General features: G+C 37.5%; 1 protein-coding gene across 1 annotated transcript; it reads left to right on the top strand.

The window, feature by feature from the left end:
* Positions 1 to 5,681: 5,681 nt before the first annotated feature.
* Positions 5,682 to 6,976, top strand: LOC109568851 (olfactory receptor 10A5-like). The gene has a single exon (XM_019974227.2). It carries the CDS (start codon positions 6,008 to 6,010, stop codon positions 6,974 to 6,976), a length of 969 nt encoding a protein of 322 aa, XP_019829786.2. The 5' UTR covers positions 5,682 to 6,007.
* Positions 6,977 to 11,876: the final 4,900 nt, after the last annotated feature.

Below are 11,876 nucleotides of genomic sequence, written 5' to 3'. Positions count from 1 at the left end.
GTCCATATAGCCTAAAATATTTTATGTCTGTCCTTTTATGGAAAAAAAAACATCACCAACCTCTGTACAGAATCATGAAGGGAAGTAATTCATCCAATAAGTGCAGAAAAGCTGATAATGAAAGACAAAAGGTGAGACCTAAAATGTATTCTGTGTTCAAAACGTAGTCCTTGTTCAAAACTTGTGTTGCTTTTACTATTTTTTTTCATTATGATTCTAATTGCAGGACCTGCGTTTTCCTGCTGTGCAAACAATTTACCAAACTCCTTAACTAGGAAAGTACTTAACCTCTCCAAACTTCAGTTCATCCATTAGTAACATAGGGAGGATAATAATAGCATCAAAATCAGACAGTTGTTGTGGAGCAGACTACTAAAGAAGTAAAAATACTAGCATAATTCTATTATATATTCAGCAAATAGTAACAACATACAGTCATCATTTTCATTTTTACCATTATTGCTTTGTTGCTGTTATATAACAAAACGTAGCTCACTGTTGAGTGCTTGAATAATCAGAAAATAAAATTAGGAAGTAACTCATTCCTTTCCCCACCACTTAAAGGTGATTTTTGCTAAAACTGGCATATTCTTTCAGTTGTTTTCCTATTTTTTCTTATTTACAAAGTTGGAATTTACATGTACACATTTATTCTTGTTTTTTAATTTTAATATTATGTCATGGGTGTTATTCAATAGCATTTCTTCAAAAAAGGCTTAGATGATCACATGATATTTTCTGAAGTCTTAGGTCATAATTGACCTAGGAAGTTATTCATTAGTGATTGTTTCCAGTTCTGACACTACAGAGATACAACACTGAATATGTTTATACGTGAAGTCTTTGTCCGAGGCTCTGATTATTGGTTTAAGTTAGAAACACTGAGTTCTTGAGACAAAGTGTATGACCACTTTAAGAGATTTCATTTAAATTATCTAAATTACTCTTCAGAAAAATTATACTATTTTTTTACACCAAAATCAAAGATTTTTTCTACTATACCACCTCCCTTATTAGCACTGAGCATTATGATTATTTTCACTTTTCCAAGTTTGATGAGCAAAATTGAATTCTAGTGGTATTTATTGATTTATCTAATTTGTATTTATTTTTAGTACTGGGAAAACAGAGTAATTTTACATGTTCATTTCTTATTGATATTTTGGTGAATTGAATCTTCATTCCCTGTGTTTTTGAGGGAGAGAGATCATTTTTAATTGAAGTATAGTTGATTTAAAAGGTTTTATTAGTTTCAGATGTAGAGCATAGTGATTTATTTAGTACTTTTATAGATTATATTCCATTCAAAGTCATTACAAGCTAATGGCTATAACTCTCAGTACTATATAATATATCTTTGCTTCTTATCTATTTTATACATAGTAACTTTTTTATTTTAAAAAAAAAGTTTATCATTTATTTTAATTGGAGGCGAATTACTTTACAATATCATGGTGGTTTTTGCCACACATCGACATGAATCAGCCATGGGTGTACATTGGTCCCACCATCCTGACCCTCCCCCCACCACCTCCCTCCCTAACCATCTCTTCGAGTTGTCCCAGAGCACCAGCTTTGAGTGCCCTGCTTCATGCATGGAAACTGCACTGGTCATTCTGTTTTATATATGGTAATATACATGTTTCAATGCCATTCTCCCACATCATCCCACCCTTGCCTTCTCCCACATAGTCCAGAAGTCTGTTCTTTACATCTGTGTCTCTTTTGCTGTCTTCCATATAGGGTCATCCTTAAAGTCTTTCTAAATTCCGTATATATAATCTATATTTTTATAGATTATATTCCATTCAAAATCATTACAAGCTAATGACTGTAATTCTTAGACTATGTAATACATCCTTGTTTCTTACCCATTTTATACATAGTAATTTTGTGTCTCTTAGTCTCATACACTTAGTTTGCCTCTCCCTATTCCCCCTCTCCTTTAGTAACCACTAGTTTGTTTTCTATTTCTGTGAGGTTGTTTCTTTTTTGTTATATTCATTAGTTTGTTTTATTTTTTTAGATTCCTTATATAGTGATATCATACAATATTTGTCCTTCTCTGACGTATCACTAATCATTATGTTTTCTAGGTCCATGCACATGGTTTCAAATAGCTGAATTTCATTCTTCTTATGGCTGAGCAATATAGTCTATTACATATATATGTGTGTGTGTGTGTGTGTATGTGCACAAATACTTTTGAATCAATGTTTTTATATTCTTAGGATATATACTCAGCAGTGGGATTGCTGGGTCATACGGTAGTTCTCTTTTTAGTTTTTGAGTAACCTCATCCTCTTTTCCATGGTGGCTGCACGAATTTACATTCCCACCAACAGGGTACAAGAGTTCCCTTTTCTCCACATTCTTGCCAGCAAATTATTGTTATTTGTAGACTCTTTGATGATAGCTATTCTGACAGGAGTGAGGTGATATCACGCTATGGTTTTGATTTGCATTTATCTGATTATTAGCCCAAGAATACTGGAGTGAGTAGCCTATCCCTTCTCCAGCAGATCTGCCCAACCCAGGAATTGAACCAGGGTCTCCTGCATTGCAGGCAGATTCTTTACCAACTGAACTATCAGGGAATCCTCCCAATTATTAGCCATGTTGAACATCTTTTCATTTGCTCATTAGCCATCTGTACATTTTTGGGAAAAAGTGTCTATTCAGGCCTTCTGCTCAGTTTTTGATTGGGTTGTTTGGTTTTTTGATATTGAGTTGTACAAGCTGTTTATGTATTTTGGATGTTAACCCCTTGTTGGTCCTAATAACATTTGCAGGTATTTTCTTCCATTCTATGTATTGTCTTTTTGTTTTGTTGGTGGTTTTTTTTTGTTTTACAAGGGATTTAATGTTTATTAGGTCCCAATTATTTTTGCTTTTATTGATAACAGTTTTCATTAATGCTCTTGTGACCCCTCCACAGACCAATAGACAGTTTTTATTATTTGTTAAGTAACAATAATTTGTTGAATAATAATAATTTGTTTAATCTGTTACTACAGATAAAATTTCAAATTTATCATTGTATTTTAAAATGTTAAGTGTTGTTTTGGGTAGCATGAATATTTCATTATAATATTTGTGTTTATTCAAATACAAAGATTACAACATCAAGATAAATAATATAGATACATGAAACAGAAAGAAAAAAGTTAACACTTATAACCACTGCATTAATATTTTAACATTTAAATGAGTGCAATTGAGTTTTTCTATTTATGGATATCGACTTCCCTGATGGCGCTAAAGAACCTGCCTGCAATCCAGGAGACACAGATGTGGGTTCAATTCCTGGTTGGAAAGATCCCTTGGAGAAGGAATTGATAATCCACTCCAGTATTCTTGCCTTGAAAAGCACATGGACAGAGGAGCCTAGCAGGTTATAGTCCAAAGGGTTGCAAAGAGTCAGACACAAATGAGCACATATACACAGAGCACACATTTATGGATGTAATTTATATTTTAAAATAAGTATCTTCACACTAAACATATTATTTTGTAACTACTCCATTTACTTATATGCCTTCATGTTATTAAATATTATTTTATAACATAATTCTAAATTTCAGCTTAGAAATTCATATCAGGGATATAACAATTTATTTAACCGACTTGCTGTTTTTGTTCTTTTGGTTCATTTGTTTGCAACTACACTATCATAAATAAGGTTGAGTAAAACATTCAGGTAAACACAATTTTCACCCAAACTTAGTCTAAAATTGCAGATAAGATATTGTTAGTTCAAAGTTTCTTTAATTTATATTGGGAGATTTATTTGTCATTTCTTACCTATCATGTTTATTTCCCTTAACTTTTAACATAACTGAGTACTGCAATTGTTTAGTCTTATTTTTAATTTGTACTTAGTTTTTAGTAACTTTGAACATCTTCCCATGTTTTATAGCCATTTTGATTTCAAATGTATGATTATATTCTTTGCATGATTTTTTTCTTTTCCCAATGTCTTTGTTTTTAAGAATTTTTTTTGTTGTGGCAAGAACACTTAACATTTGAACTTTTAAAAACAGTTTAGTTATACAATACAATTTGTTAATTATAGGCACATTAGATTTCTAAAAGTAAATCATCTGACAAACTGAAACTTTATACCCTTTAAACAGAAACTCCCCTTTTTTTCTTCCTTCAGTTCCCTGGATGTCAATATTTTACTCTTACAGTTTCAGGCCTTACATTTAAATTTTAATCCATTTAGATTTAGCTTTTTGATTTGTGTAAGATAGTTTTGTGTTTTTGTGTGTAGCAGAAAAGGTCTTTTTGTTGTGGCTTTTGTGATTTTACTTTTTCATTTTTATTTGTTTTCTATCTGAATGGTTAAAGAAAAATTTCCCTATCCTCAAATTTAACAGAAAAATAGCACAAAGATAAGGACATACTGGTATGAGTATATTTCCATTTATTTTGTTGTATACTGAGGAATACTTTCAGTTCAAGTGTTAGCTTAGCTATTTTGATATTTTCCCTAGTCATTTACTCTTGATTAAACTTCATAATTTCCTACAGCACCCTAGATGTTTTGCCTGTCTTTTAGCAAACTTCATATTCACCCCTGTTGCCTGTTGCCTAGAAAAGCCTTCATAGACTGCAGTAGGTACTCCTATTTCTCATACATCCCACCCAAGGTACCATGTATTTCCTGTATCATGCCCTTCATTGTGATTTAATAATTGATTGTTTGAATATCTCCTTCATTAGATTCTAAAGTTAAAAGAGGCAATCAATCATCATATCACCAGTGCCTCAAAAGAAGTAGAATATACATTGAATTTTTTCATATCATTTAAGGCTCTATCTCTTATTCATATAAACCAGGTTGTTTACTTAAAACAGTTTTTCTTTGCACATTGACTCTAATGTTCCTCATAATTTTTGCAGAATTTTTGTGAGAATCTTTCTTTTTCTTTTTTTGATTTGTCCAGTCTAGAAAGAGAAGTAGTTGGAACTCTTGGACACACTCACTATCTGCTTAGGTATACTAAAATACTCCTCTCAGATTTTAATTTTGAAAGCCAGTGGATATTCTGGGTCCTGACAAACAATTGTCAATTATGACTTTTCTAGACTGAGGAGAAATATCCTAAAGGGGTCACCTCATAATCTGATTAGACAAGAAAGAATAAGCATTATATGACATCAGGTACTCTACTGTTTGTACATTGAAAAGGGGGAAAACTTGCATTAAAACTGCTACATCCTTTATTTACATCTCCTTTCCACTTTTTCTACTACTTTGGGTCACCTCAAAACAAAACATGATAAAACAGTTGAGTTTTTCTATTTATATACCCTCTCAAGTTGTTTTAGGATTACAGTCCTTAAATGTGTACAAAAAAGTAATTACTGGGACTTCCCTGGTGGTCCAGTGGCTAAGAATCTGCCCTCCCAATGCAGGCAGCCAAGTTAGATCCCTGATCAGGGAACTACATCCCTCATGCTGAAAACAAGACCCAGCACAACCAAATAAATGAAGAAACAAATAAATAAATGTTTTTTTAAAGTTAGCATTATTTCTAGTAATAGGTGGAGAAGTCAAACACCATGAATCTTTGAAGAAGGGGGAGACATAATAGGTATAAATAGAAATTTTCTACTGTTTCTCCATCTGACTCCACCTAATTGCCTCAGGACCCCTCTCACTTAACCACACTGTGAGGGTATTAAGTGTGCATCAGAAAATGAGTGTGTGTGGATATGATCCAAATTGTTTTAGCAAACACAGTAACAAAGTGGGAAATGAATCATAAAGAGTAAGACGGGAAAGATGAGACATCACCCATTTCAGAACCCAGGCTCTGGTCTTTCTTCCTTGTGTCTTTATTCTCAGATAACACAAGACCTTTTCTCTTACAACTGAGATCCTGATTGTGCTTCTTTCCCTGACACTAAAAGGAATCCCAGCAACAAATCTAGAATCTGACTCTTCCAATCAAGAGTCTCTCTCTGTGACCACAGCTGGGGGTTCATTCCTGTATCAATGGTTGAAGGAAACTGGACAAAAGTTAATGAGTTTAGCCTCATGAGTTTCTCTTCCTTACCTACTGAAATACAGTCATTAATTTTCCTGACATTTCTATTCATCTACCTGGTCACTCTTCTGGGAAACAGCCTCATCATTCTGGTTACCTTGGCTGACCCCATGCTGCACAGCCCCATGTACTTCTTCCTCAGGAACTTGTCCTTCTTAGAGATTGGCTTCAACCTAGTCATTGTGCCCAAGATGCTGGGGACCCTGATTGCCCAGGACACAACCATCTCCTTTCTTGGCTGTGCCACTCAGATGTATTTCTTCTTCTTCTTTGGGGTTTCTGAATGCTTCCTCCTGGCCACCATGGCCTATGACCGCTATGTAGCCATCTGCAGTCCCTTGCACTACCCAGTCATCATGAACCCAAGGACACGTGCCAAACTGGCAGCTGTCTCCTGGTTTCCAGGCATTCCCATGGCTACTGTGCAGACCACGTGGCTCTTCAGCTTTCCATTCTGTGGCATCAACAAGGTGAACCACTTCTTCTGTGACAGCCCTCCTGTGCTGAGGCTGATCTGTGCAGACACAGTGCTATTTGAGATCTATGCCATCATTGGAACCATTCTGGTTGTCATGATACCCTGCTTGCTGATCCTATGTTCCTACACTCGCATCGCTGCTGCCATCCTGAAGATTCCATCGGCTAAGGGGAAGCATAAAGCCTTCTCTACCTGCTCATCCCACCTACTTGTTGTTTCCCTCTTCTATGTATCTTTAAGCCTCACCTACTTTCGGCCTAAGTCCAATAATTCTCCTGAGAGCAAAAAAGTGCTATCACTGTGCTACACGGTTGTAACTCCCATGTTGAACCCCATCATCTACAGCTTGAGAAATAGTGAGGTGAAGAATGCCCTTGGTCGGACCTTCCATAAGGCTATGGGTGTCAGAACTGCATTCTGTAGGCATTTTGAGGTATAACTAAATTTATTAAGCGAGGAACAATCAGTTCCATGTTTGGATTCCTCTCTGCATCTATTCACATCTCCTCTAGGCCAAAAACTAGCTATTGAAAGGGCTGTTGAAAAGCACAGTGAAGACAAAGCAATATAGAAATAGATTAGTCCTATCTCACACCTGCCTCTTGAGAAACCTATATGCGGTCAGGAAGCAACAGTTAGAACTGGACATGGAACAACAGACTGGATCCAAATAGGAAAAGGAGTACGTCAAGGCTGTATATTGTCACCCTGCTTATTTAACTTATATGCAGAGTATATCATGGGAAACGCTGGGCTGGAAGAAACAAAAGCCGGAATCAAGATTGCTGGGAGAAATATCAATAACCTCAGATATGCAGATGACACCACCCTTATGGCAGAAAGTGAAGAGGAACTAAAAAGCTTCTTGATGAAAGTGAAAGAGGAGAGTGAAAAAGTTGGCTTAAAACTCAACATTCAGAAAACTAAGATCATGGGATCTGGTCCCATCACTTCATGGGAAATATTTGGGGAAACAGTGGAAACAGTGCCAGAGTTTATTTTGGGGGGGTCCAAAATCACTGCAGGTGGTGATTGCAGCCATGAAATTAAAAGACGCTTACTCCTTGGAAGGAAAGTTATGACCAACCTAGATAGCATATTCAAAAGTAGAGACATTACTTTGCCAACAAAGGTCCATCTAGTCAAGGCTAAACCATAGCCTGTGGTCATGTATGGATGTAAGAGTTGGACTGTGAAGAAACCTGAGCACTGAAGAATTGATGCTTTTGAACTGTGGTGTTGGAGAAGACTCTTGAGAGTCCCTTGGACTGCAAGGAGATCCAACCAGTCCATTCTGAAGGAGATCAACCCTGGGATTTCTTTGGAAGGAATGATGCTAAAACTGAAATTCCAGTACTTTGGCCACCTCATGTGAAGAGTTGACTCATTGGAAAAGACTGGTGCTGGGAGGGATTGGGGGCAGGAGGAGAAGGGGACGACAGAGGATGAGATGGCTGGATGGCATCACTGACTCGATGGACGTGAGTTTGGGTCAACTCCAGGAGTTGGTGATGGACTGGGAGGCCTGGCATGCTGCGATTCATGGGGTCGCAAAGAATCGGACATGACTGAGCAACTGAACTGAACTGATCATCACACCTATCAAATTCCTCTGCTTACTTGTTATGCACTTATTTTTTTTTCTCATTTGACATTTCTGTGGCGAATACATTCCAGAGCAAAACACATGGCATATTTACTCTGTAAATTTGCACCAAAGTGACTTACTTTGGGAGCAGGACAAAACTCTTTGAAATGTTAACTTGCAGACAGGAAGTTCTCTTGGCATTTATTGTGTTTAAGACAAATCAAACTCGATTTAATAGAAAAAAAAAAGTCTATAATCCCTTAAGGTCAAAATACTTCTCATTCATTCACTTCATTTTGCATGGCCCAAAGGCAGTATTGGCTCCTAAATTTGTTGGTATTTAGCATGGACAGAGAAAAGTGTATCACTAATCCCTGCAACTATGCCTTTCAGTTCAGTTCAGTCACTCAGTTGTGTCCAACTCTTTGCGACCCCATGGACTGCAGCACACCAGGCTTCCCTGTCCATCACCAACTCCTGGACCTCACTCAAACTCATGTCCATCAAATCAGTGATGCCATCCAACCATCTTAGCCTCTGTTGGCCCCTTCTCCTCCAGCCTTCAATCTTTCCTAGCATCAGGGTCTTTTCCTGAGTCAGTTCTTTGCATCAGGTGGCTAAAGTATTGGAGTTTCAGCTTCAGTATCAGTCCTTCCAATGACTATTCCTTTATAACCCAATATCCTCAGCCAACTCTTCTCAGGCTATTTTTCCCAGGTAGAATGATTGGAATTTCCAATTTTCTCTCTGAGTTTTTTTCCAAGTCTGTAAGCATTGTTGAAGTAATTTCAAATTTTCACAAACATAATTTCAGTCATGAGGCTTTTTTCTTCAAGGCTTATAATGGATCCTATCTACTCGAGTATAGGCCTTATTGACAACTGTTATGTTTTGCCTGAAAAGTAAAAGTGTTATTTGTTCAGTCTTGTCCAACTCTTTGCAACCCAATGGACTGTAGCTTGGCAGGCTCCTCTGCCCATGGGATTCTCCACGCAAGAATACTGGAGTGGATAGCCATTTCCTTGTCCATGGGACCTTCACAACCCAGGGATCAAACCCAGGTCTCCTGAATTGCAGGCAGATACTTTACTGTCTGAATCCCCAGGGAATCAATCCCCTATGTTTTGGCTAGTGCTTTTCAATTTCAAAAATTTGTGTTTGTTGATGTGAAAATACAAAAGACCATAAAACACAATTACTGCCTTCAGAACTTTATAATTTACTCAACAATAAAAATTATAAAAGAAAAGCCACAAATTGCTAAAATAAGGGAATATTACTTTACATAAAGGGGCTTTTGTCATATTCTGTCATTTACTAGGAGGGTGACCATGGGAAAGTAAATCAAATTCTCTATGCCTCTTCCCTCATCTGTAAAATGATGCATGTAAGAATAGTGTCTATATTGTAGGTGTGTTTTTAAGAGTAAATATTACATATAAACCATTTATGATAGCACTAAGCATATTGTAGATCCAAATATAGGTATTTACTCTTCAGATCAGATCAGATCAGATCAGTCGCTCAGTCGTGTCTGACTCTTTGCCACCCCATGAATTGCAGCACCCCAGGCCTCCCTGTCCATTGCCAACTCCCGGAGTTCACCCAGACTCACGTCCATGGAGTCAGTGATGCCATCCAGCCATCTCATCCTCTGTCGTCCCCTTCTCCTCCTGCCCCCAATCCCTCCCAGCATCAGAGTCTTTTCCAATGAGTCAACTCTTCGCATGAGGTGGCCAAAGTACTGGAATTTCAGCTTTAGCATCATTCCTTCCAAAGAAATCCCAGGGCTGATCTCCTTTAGAATGGCCTGGTTGGATCTCCTTGCAGTCCAAGGGAGTCTCAAGAGTCTTCTCCAACACCACAGTTCAAAAGCATCAATTCTTCGGTGCTGAGCCTTCTTCACAGTCCAACTCTCACATCCATACATGACCACGGGAAAAACCATAGCCTTGACTAGACGAACCTTTGTTGGCAAAGTAATGTCTCTGCTTTTCAATATGCTATCTAGGTTGGTCATAACTTTCCTTCCAAGGAGTAAGTGTCTTTTAATTTCATGGCTGCAGTCACCATCTGCAGTGATTTTGGAGCCCAGAAAAATAAAGTCTGACACTGTTTCCACTGTTTCCCCATCTATTTCCCATGAAGTGGTGGGACCGGATGCCATGATCTTCGTATTCTGAATGTTGAGCTTTAAACCAACTTTTTCACTCTCCTCTCTCACTTTCATCAAGAGGCTTTTGAGTTCCTCTTCACTTTCTGCCATAAGGGTGGTGCCATCTGCATATCTGAGGTTATTGACATTTCTCCCGGCAATCTTGATTCCAGCTTCTGTTTCTTCCAGTCCAGCGTTTCTCATGATGTACTCTGCATATAAGTTAAATAAACAGGGTGACAATATATAGCCTTGGCGAACTCCTTTTCCTATTTGGAACCAGTCTGTTGTTCCATGTCCAGTTCTAACTGTTGCTTCCTGACCTGCATACAAATTTCTCAAGAGGCAGATCAGGTGGTCTGGTATTCCCATCTCTTTCAGAATTTTCCACAGTTTATTGTGATCCACACAGTCAAAGGCTTTGGCATAGTCAATAAAGCAGAAATAGATGTTTTTCTGGAACTCTCTTGCTTTTTCCATGATTCAGCGGATGTTGGCAATTTGATCTCTGGTTCCTCTACCTTTTCTAAAGCTTGAACATCAGAAAGTTCACAGTTCACATATTGCTGAAGCTTGGCTTGGACAATTTTGAGCATTACTTACTAGTGTGTGAGATGAGTGCAATTGTGTGGTAGTTTGAGCATTCTTTGGCATTGCCTTTCTTTGGGATGGGAATGAAAACTGACCTTTCCCAGTCCTGTGGCCACTGCTGAGTTTTCCAAATTTGCTGGCATATTGAGTGCAGCACTTTCACAGCATCATCTTTCAGGATTTGAAAGAGCTCAACTGGAATTCCATCACCTCCACTAGCTTTGTTTGTAGTGATGCTTTCTAAGGCCCACTTGACTTCACATTCCAGGATGTCTGGCTCTAGGTCATGATCACACCATCATGATTATCTGGGTCATGAAGATCTTTTTTGTACAGTTCTTTTGTGTATTCTTGCCATCTCTTCTTAATATCTTCTGCTTCTGTTAGGTCCATACCATTTCTGTACTTTATCGAGCTCATCTTTGCATGAAATGTTCCTTTGGTATCTCTGATTTTCTTGAAGAGATCCCTAGTCTTTCCCATTCTGTTGTTTTCCTCTATTTCTTTGCCTTGATTGCTGAAGAAGGCTTTCTTATCTCTTCTGGCTATTCTTTGGAACTCTGCATTCAGATGTTTATATCTTTCCTTTTCTCCTTTGCTTTTCACTTCTCTTCTTTTCATAGCTATTTGTAAGGCCTCCCCAGACAGCCATTTTGCTTTTTTGCATTTCTTTTCTATGGGAATGGTCTTGATCCCTGTCTCCTGTACAATGTCACAAACCTCATTTACTCTTAGCAAGTACCTTATCTGACTGAGTCCCTCATTTTATAGCTAAGGAAAGCAAGGTTCAAAGATATTTTATTACATATGTTTAAACAAAATTCAGATGCCTTGAATCTCAATTCTCTCTTTTTTTTTAGTATCATGCCCTGTGGGCTACAGTCCATGGGGTCACAAGAGTCAGACATGACTAAGAGACTAAACCACTGCCACCACTGAATAGCTAATTAAGCAAGTAATTAACTCAAATTCAAAGTAAAAGAAAACTTTAAAAAATAAGAATGG

The sequence above is a fragment of the Bos indicus genome, chromosome 15 (genome assembly GCF_029378745.1).
Source record: "Bos indicus isolate NIAB-ARS_2022 breed Sahiwal x Tharparkar chromosome 15, NIAB-ARS_B.indTharparkar_mat_pri_1.0, whole genome shotgun sequence".
Lineage (NCBI taxonomy): Eukaryota > Metazoa > Chordata > Mammalia > Artiodactyla > Bovidae > Bos > Bos indicus.
Note: the sequence above shows the minus strand (reverse complement) of the source record. Positions and strands in the feature narration are given on the sequence as shown.

Excerpts from the sequence above, each read along its gene's own strand:
- LOC109568851 (XM_019974227.2), top strand. The coding sequence starts at position 6,008 with ATGGTTGAAGGAAACTGGACAAAAGTTAATGAGTTTAGCCTCATGAGT.